Here is an 8,998-nt window from a genome sequence, read left to right as displayed (position 1 = left end):
ACGAGCAAAAATCTCACACTTCACATTTGGGTTTGGCTTTTTTGCCCTCCATGTGTATTTCGATTTTGGATTTGATTTATCTTGTGAAAATTCATGATTTTTTCAGAACTTTTTAAAACATCTACAAGATTTTATTTTAAAACATGTACCATGGTATCACGTGATGATGGCTGGCATCATTTCTAAAACAACATCGATGGGAAGGAAGGAATAGCTACGGCGTTCAAACAAATTCAAAACGACATAAAAACATGATCACAAAGCATGGCAAGACATACTAGGTTACAAAATTTCCTCATTCAAGGGGACTGATCCTTGAATCCAATCGTTCAATATGCACAAGTTCAGAGATTCTTGACCGGAAGTTGTTGCTGAGACATGGACAGGCAGATCCACCCAAATGCATACATTTCAATTTCGGCAACAAAAACCAACCACAATGCCAGCCGCTTTCGGCCGGATGATGATGCTATCTGACCTGATATCGAATTGGTACAGTAACCAAAACACAATCTACATTTCACTCATAATAAACTAAGAATGGGCGACGACGCTGTCTGTAAAATGCCCGGTATATGTTCCCCTTCCCCCCAAGATCAGTAAATCAATCGCCCAGGTCTTCGCAGGTTCCGTGTATGATTTAACATATGTTCCAACCGACTCTGTAAAGACTCGCTGTGTAGACGAGCCACCGAAAAGAAGTGTCAGAATCCCGTCGGCTCTTCTCGATCCGCTCCGCTCCAGCACCTGTGAGAAAAACAATATTAGCGCTACAATTTAAGGCTTTCCAACAGCAGAAACAATTTGCGGTATTACATCGCAGGGGTAAAACGCAACTGTGAAAACTATAAGGAAAAGCAGCAAAACTAGCAGCGGTAATTAGCGCTAGCATCATGTTTTGTTTAGGCTGACAGAGTTATAAGCTCATGTCTGATGAGCCTGACTTGCAATCTATTTGCCACAGCCCCCACACAAGCGACCCCATCACCCCGCCACATACCAGCCATCGGTATGCCCATGCCTTAGAATTAAATCCCATATAAGAATATTTATACTGATATATACCAGTATACCACACAGTGTGAAAATCATCTGGAATTATATGTGATAAATTTACTCATGTGTAAGATAACAATAATGGACAAGCTAAACAATGGTTTAACAAGCTCGGTAAATCTAGTATTGACAAGATAACCATATCAATCAGCATATTCTAACTTATCAACAATTTAAGTTAATAAATACTCCCTCCGTTCCAAATTACTCGTCACAGAAATGAATGTATCTATAACTAAAATACATCTAGATACATCCATACATGCGACAAGTAATTCGGAACGGAGGGAGTACATGTTGGCTACTGGCAGCAACTTTTGTAGAATTGTACTCCCTCCTTCTGGAAATACTTGTCAGAGAAATGGATGTATCTAGACAAATTTTAGTTTTAAATACATCCATTTTATCCATTTCTGTGACAAGTATTTCCGGACGGAGGGAGTAGTAAACTAGTCGTCAGTATGTAAGCCTCAATAGCATGTACCTTAGCACTGTTAACGGTACAAGAAATAGGACCTTAATAACAAAAGCAGGCATGAACACTTTTTTGAGGGAATGAACTTATCTTTATACTATTATAAAGATCTGTGTAGGTGACGTTCAGTTCATCTCTCAAGTTATTACTAAGAAATTACCCTACATATGGTTGATTGGACTTATCTATATTTTGAGTTAATTTATCCTATTTTATACTAACTCAACTACTCACGAACTATGGTGGCACAAGTGTTTAATAACATCCATAGCAATGCACAAGCATTTAACTAGTCTGCTACAAAAATCGACACCCAAAGAGGTAATATATCAACCAACAGCTCGTTTACACAATATTTCCGTAATATTCCTTGTTTTCTGTTACATCATAAACATTTTATGTGAAGCTATTTTGTGATAAATCTCGTACCTACTGAGCTTTACTGTTTTGTTTCAGAACAATGTACACTAACGTCCCATGATAGCTGATAGGCAACTGCTTACAGGCATTAGGGAGAACATATTTTCCTAATAAATAAATAAAGGCAGCTGGAACCGGCTCCTGGCAGAGCCAAAAAAAAAGTCAGTTTCAGTTTGCATATTTATATAGCACACACGATCTGAATTAGACTCCATGTGGCACATAACAACTGTTCATCAAATTGGACTCAAAATTATAAATTCAGCTCCTAGAAATATTGCTGTTATGTTACCGGGTCCTAAAAACTAAAAATCTGAGGGAACCACTTGGTTCCCACCAGTTTTTCACACCCTGCACATCACCTGAGTGACCAGCTCCTATGCTAAATCACAAGCTTATGTCATACTTTAATCCTGCCAGCTATTCTGCCAACTAGTGGTATAAGCTGGTATCGATGATTTCCTTCAAACTATTCAACAGGTAGGCAAGTAGTAGCAGTGTAACACATAGTTCTATATATTATACATATAACAAGCAAAATAAAAAATAAATATTTCAAACCTTGCCATGAACCACAACTCTTTTCCAACAAAAAGTGCAGCATACCTCACTGCGCAACACCAGGGTCTGTAAAGACGGCATTCATTGTGGAATCATTTCCAGGAGGACACTCCACATTTGATGATAGAGAGGAACTGGAAGATAATTCTTTGGAAATCCCAATAGGAAATGTCTTTGAACTTTCTGCACTTGGAACGGATTCACTATAAGGAATGGCTGCTGTACCAGATGTGGCAGCAGATGAGATTTTCCCAACAGGGCTTTGGGACTCAGATGTCATGTTGCCAGTTTGGCCTGAGATGCCAGTGGGCCTGACGGGAATTAAACTTTTCTGAGGTATTGATTGGTTATTAGAGCCAGGAGAGGCCGTCAACCACATAAACCGTAGCATGTGCCCTTTACAAGATTTGCCACTAATAAATGCTTTCTCAGCAGATTGCCGCGTTGCATACGTCACACAAGCCGAGCAACTCAGGGAAGGCTTTAAGGTTGTATCATGGTTGTGGGCTTCGGTGTCTTCCAGTACAACAGATGAAAGCTCACCGAATGCTGCAAAATGATCTTTCAAGACAGTTTCCTGTAAACAAAGTAGTCAAAGACATCAGAAGTAGAAGAAACAGCTCATAATCAAGCACATCAGCACAAAAGGGAACATGAATGATCAGTCAAAGTTAGCACAAGTATACATCGGGCTTTAGTTTCTTCAACATCTTACTCTTCTGAATGGAGAAAATTAATAGTTTTTTGTTTGAACATAAAAAGACAAGTTACATTTGTTTGAACATGAAAAGACAAGTTATTATGTACAGATTATGTTTGGCATCGGCTATGTTGGCAAGGAAAATGAACTAGAATGGGCAAAGAGCCATTGTCATGCCAAAAAACCCGGCAACTATCCAAACAAAGACCAAAATTAGAGTCATGGCCAAAAATAATAATAATTTGATGGACAGATTTTTTTTGACCGAAAACTTTGGTGGGCAGGTTTCAGCCACTGTCTAAACAATACTCGCAGTCACACCAAAGCTTCTCTTAATCAAAAGTATCATCATGAAACTGGAGACAAAACACTATACCAAGGATTCGCCAATGAATATTATTGTAATGCAAGTTAAGCAGAAATGACAAACACACTAGCAAAGCAAAATAGAAGCTATTTATACCAAAATATCTGTTCTGTTGAGTGGATGTATGACATCTAATCGGAGAATAAAATAATAGTAATCTTAAGCACATATATGATTACCAAAAAAAACATAACTGAACCCTGGCAACTGCCATAGCAAAATAAGATCAACTGTGTGTAACTGAATAAAGATCATAACAAAGAAATTGCAGTAGCGTATTAATATAGCACAATACACAAAAACTTTCTTAACCCATATTTTCAAGATGGAATGTGCTTGTGAAACCCAGATGATCTAACCTCAACACCTAGACAGGGTTGAGATCCAAAGGATAACATCAAACAAGTGCAAGAGTAGCTTTCATTAAATGGTAAGGATGCCAAAAATTAAGCAAAAGCAGGTACCCCACCTATACATTTCAGTGTTTGATCTCTATTGTGAAAAGAAAACAGGGAGCTGTGCTTCTAAGCATGTTTAGTTCACCCTTTTTGGTTGGTTAAGAAGATCAATGACGGAAGGACAAGAGGTTAGGTAGTCCACTTACATTTGCGATTTCAGGTGGCAAAGGAGGAAGGATCCTAAACGATGTGGTCCGGTTGTCAAGCTTAAACCTATTCTGCGGTGGTGCTAACAGAGGAGACAGCTGCCTCGCAGCTACAGCTGGTTTCTGTGTGGATGTTGGAGCATATTTTGGGGAAGATGAAGCCATCTCCCCAGAAATTTTCTTTTCCAGTGTACCAGCGACCTCTTGCGGCCCTTCTGTCCCAGTGTTCATGGAACTGACATCGCCCACTTTCCCCACAGCATTTGACCCAACTGTTTTTCCACCAGCCTCTGCCTGTTTTACTGAATTTGCTGAACTTGTCTGCATTAGTAGAAACCAGTACTAATGAAAATTTGTTCAGCTAAACACATAGGTTATATAGATAACAAAAAAAATTGAAACCAAAGTATTATCAAAGGAAATAGTAAGTACTTGTTTCGCATATTTCTCTAACCGCTGAAGTAACTCGTCACGCTGCTGAGCTAACATATCTTGTTTTTTACGAATTGCTTCCAGCATTTCCAGATTTTCTTGCCTTTTGGGAGCAGGGGGAGGTATTGATGTTATACTGTTGGCAGGCAACTTTTTAGGACCTATACCAGGGCCTGATGCAGAAGATCCAGAACTGGCCCTTGGAGTTGTAGATTGAAGATCCTTGCCTCTGTTGGATGAAGATGGTTGGGGAAGGGCAGAATTTGACAGAGGAGGTTTCGCAGAGATTCTACCATCTCCCTCGTCAGTAATCCTGTCTCTGTTCGCCCACCATAGCCTTATAAAACGGTTTCCCATCACAGCGTCTGGAGCTTTTAGGGCAGCTTCAGCTTCTTCCCTTTTAGAGAACTGGATAAAAGCTTTCTCACTGTTAGCTGGAACATATATATCTATTACTTGACCGAATTTTTCGAAGTGCGACAGAAGGGCCTCCCATCTGTTACTTTCTGGTGGAATGCCATTTACATAAAGTGTGCGAGATGCTTTGTGAGAGGTCCTACTATTACTTTGCCGGCCCACATCTGCAGACATTCTTGAACTGGGTCGACCATTAGTATCCTTAATAGAAGCAGGCTTTACTTGGACAGTGCTAGGAGCCATATCATCATTGTAGTCACTTCTTTGGTTTCCAGTTGCACTCGTCGAAGTAGTATTAGCTGTTTTGCCAGGCCCGGGTTTTCTCTTTGATGCTATTCTCCCCCAAACAGAAGACTTTGGATTTTGTGAATCATCAGCTGCAAAACCCTGATTTGCATGCTCCCACCCTGCTTCATAGCTTGAGGTTTCAGCATTCCATATTCCATCATTAGTATGTGCAAAACCAGCACTAGATGCTTCAGGCCGTTCATTGTTCCACAGGGGCTGATCAGGATCATATACATCTGCATCAGCAACAGCTGAAGCAGTGCTTCCATTTAGCTTCGATGGGTTATCTGCCACACCAGATTTGATATCTTTTGCAGGAACACCTTTACTGCCCCCTAGGTTTGTTAAGTTAACATGAGCAGTTCCTGTCTCACTTTGGATTCCTAGTCCTGGAGCATTTGGAACTGAGACTGGAAGATTGAACTGTGATAGGCTCTGCAAAGTGTTTAAAAACTACTCTATTAAAAATCAATGTATTGACCTAAGCAAAAAAAGTAACTACTTGGCCACAAAAACATCACCTCAGCTTGCAAAAGCACGGTATAACGAAGTTTTTGTAGAAAGAACAGCAGAATTTAACAAAGTTAAATAATAGCCAGAAGAATAAATTACTCCAAGACATGCTAGTTACATCATATTGAGATCTGGAATCTTCCAAGAGTTGACAGTATGCATACAGTAATACTTGTCCACAGGAACTTTAGCTTGTATTGCATAAGAACAGTATAACAAAGTCATTATAATTTAGAAAATTATTTCAAGCCAAGTAAGGTCAAAGAACTATCAGAACATAAAATGCTGCAGTATAGAAAATAGTCCAGGCAAGCAAGTGTTACAACATAGTGGGGTCTGAATCCGACGCTCGTTGACACTACTCAGTTAATTGCAATTGTGAAGAACGTTAATTGCAATTCAAATCATCAATGGTAACAGCACTTAGAGGACACCTTTCAAGGCTACGGTTATATTGGAACAACGTGGCAGTGGTCCTCATGATACAGAAAATGTGAAGTAATAGATCATACTATTTCAATGCTGCGATTGAAATAACACTAAAGTGCAGGATGTAATGCAGAATATTCTCTGAAGATCAAGAAACAGACTGACCTGCATATCTTCGACAACAATTCTATTTACACCATGCTCCATGGGGCACATATCCCCTCTCAAGCAAAATCCACGCTCCTCAAAGTCTCTACAACGTTGACGAGGCATGCCAAGATCAATTAAAGGAGGCTGAATAGGGCCCTGCATTCCAAGTGGGTGAATTGGATCCATCATTCCATTAGGCATTCCAGGCATAAATCCATACGGACCCCACGGACCGTTTTGAGCACCACCGCCACTCGGCAGTGGAGGACCCATAAATAAGTTAGGATGTGTGGGTGGTCCTTGTGAGGCCATCTGTGATGCAAAATCAATCATGTCAAGTGTGTTAAATCTTGGGTCATGATGAGTCCAGGGTGCACCATTCCGTCCTCTTCCCCGTGCCATAGGAGGGCGAGCAGCAGCAGAAGCTGAATGGAAGGACTGGTTCACTCTACCTCCCCGACTGTGAGCTCCTGGTCCAGGACGCCTCTTGAATTTTGGTATGAAGTTGTTCTGTGCTTCCCCACGTGAATCAGCTCCACCAAAAGGCTGCCCATTACCAGAAATCCTGGGCCTTCTTTTAAAAGGCCTCCCTGCAGCTTGCTCTTCGATACTCTCACCAAAAGGTTGAGGCATAGCCTCTCTTCTTCGGTGCTTGTGATTACGATCATCATCGTCGTCGTCACTAATTTCAAAGTTTTCAGTATCTGTAGCAGCTTCCGAATCGGTGGAATTACTTTCTTCCTTTGGTGAAGGAACTTCTATTTTGTCAGCATCCAATGCTTGAGCTATAGACCCTTTGTGCATCTTCACGATAAGCAAATCCGCGGGAAAAAAGTCAACTTAGGATCTAGATTTTATCCATTGCCCTGACCATGTTCAAGAAACACTAAATTTAGAACATTACTACTGTAAATACATGAGGCATCAGGACAGAAAACAAAAGGTGAGCAATATCATATGAGCAGAATAAAAAGGAGTTTCGAACATAGCATGATTAACAATAAAATATAGCGCTCTAACAACAGCAGGAGTGGCAACACATTGCCCTGTTCCCCTTTCAAATATCAACACACTAAAAAAGGCTATAAGACTGAACTATTCGATGCCCACTTCGAACAATAACAGGATTATGTAAAACATGCCAGTCCATGGATCAAGGGAACATTTAAGATACTTCAGATTTACATCCCTACTCCATTTTCTTTCGTACCATGCACATCTAGCAGCAAAACAATGGAGCAGTGGGATTGAACTTTCCTAATTTTGGTTACGAATATATTTGTAGACATCTAGATTAGCACCAACAAGCTTACATTTCTCAGCCAAAAAAATGACCTCATATTTGTCATCAGAAAAAATAGAAATAGAAATAGGACAATAAGACACATTTTGCAAATGTGCGTACGGAAGGTAAAACTATAACATTACAACACAGAAGGCTATTTGACAACAGAAACATCATTACATTGATGTTCTCATCCTGATTATGACATTCTCAAAATCTCAGTTCAATCCAATCCAACAGAAAAGCATTTACCATATTTCCAAGAACGAGAATATCACGATCAAGCAGGTAATGTGCACAAAGTGGTTACTCATTTCGGTCCTCTATGATTGCACACCAATAAAACATACAGTGGCAACCGGTCAAACAGCCCATAACAGTTACACTGACTGGACATTCTCGCGGTACCGAGTAAGCCTAAAACATGAATCCGGCACACTCAGATGAAACAGACACACCACATTTCTCCACCAAAGAGAACAATTAAGAGTCCATAATCCCATACTGCGCTCACAAGGGGTGCCCAGACCGCAAACAAACCCCAGGGCAGGGCGGCGAAGAAATGGGAAAACACGCGGCACGTGTCCCGACGGAGAGCTAACCGCGGCCTTGGGCAGGGGCGGATCTAGACGGCGCGCCGGGTGTGCGCCGGCGCGGCACACCCAGGAATCGTGCAGGTCGAGCCCTACCCCTAGTGGGATTTAGCTAGGGGAATCGCTGGATGGAACCAACCTAGCTCGTACCTCCGAGGAGACCCAGTGGCCGGAGACTGGGACGGGGCGGAGACGGCAGGAGCGCGCGCGACGTGCCGGCGAGGAGGGGCGGGGACGGCGATGGCGGCGACGACCCCGAGAGGCGGGAGGGCGGGGGGCGCGGGAGGCGGGATTGGGGCGTCGGCGCTGAGGTGTGGCGCGGCGGAGGCTGTAGGACGGCGAGGCGACGGCGGCGGCGACGGCGGACGAGGCGGCTCCGATCTTCGGAGGGGGAAGGGAGGGAGGGAGGGATTGCGTTGGTAGGTCAGGACTCGGAAGGGAGAGAGAGAGAGAGGAAAGAAAGGTACGGCAAAGAGGAGTGGAGTTTTGGGGTATATGGATAATTTTTCTTCCTCACCAAAATACCTTGGTCTTTGGGGCATTTTTTATACTCATATATATTACCTCCGTTCCTAAATATAAATCTTTCTAAAGATTTTAATATAAACTATATACGGAGCAAAATGAGTGAATCTACATTCTAAAATAAGTCTATATACATTCGTATGTAGTCCATATTAAAATCTCTAAAAAGACTTATAGTTAGGA

General features: G+C 41.7%; 1 protein-coding gene across 2 annotated transcripts; it reads right to left on the bottom strand.

The window, feature by feature from the left end:
• Positions 1–275: 275 nt before the first annotated feature.
• LOC119293439 (zinc finger CCCH domain-containing protein 27-like) lies at positions 276–8,583 on the bottom strand. Of its 2 annotated transcripts, none has more exons than XM_037571928.1 (6): positions 8,441–8,583; positions 6,428–7,278; positions 4,616–5,755; positions 4,184–4,504; positions 2,558–3,089; positions 276–747 (listed from the first exon to the last, which is right to left on the bottom strand). In XM_037571928.1, exons 2-5 carry the CDS (start codon positions 7,214–7,216, stop codon positions 2,559–2,561), a joined length of 2,781 nt encoding a protein of 926 aa, XP_037427825.1. In that variant the 5' UTR covers positions 7,217–7,278; positions 8,441–8,583; the 3' UTR covers positions 276–747; position 2,558. The 2 variants fall into 2 exon arrangements, with proteins under 2 accessions (XP_037427825.1, XP_037427832.1); XM_037571935.1 differs by having other exon boundaries at positions 8,430–8,579.
• Between the last annotated feature and the right edge of the window lie 415 nt (positions 8,584–8,998).

This window comes from Triticum dicoccoides, chromosome 1A, assembly GCF_002162155.2.
Source record: "Triticum dicoccoides isolate Atlit2015 ecotype Zavitan chromosome 1A, WEW_v2.0, whole genome shotgun sequence".
Lineage (NCBI taxonomy): Eukaryota > Viridiplantae > Streptophyta > Magnoliopsida > Poales > Poaceae > Triticum > Triticum dicoccoides.
The sequence above is the reverse complement of the archived record's forward strand: the minus strand, read 5'-3'. Positions and strand labels throughout refer to the sequence as shown.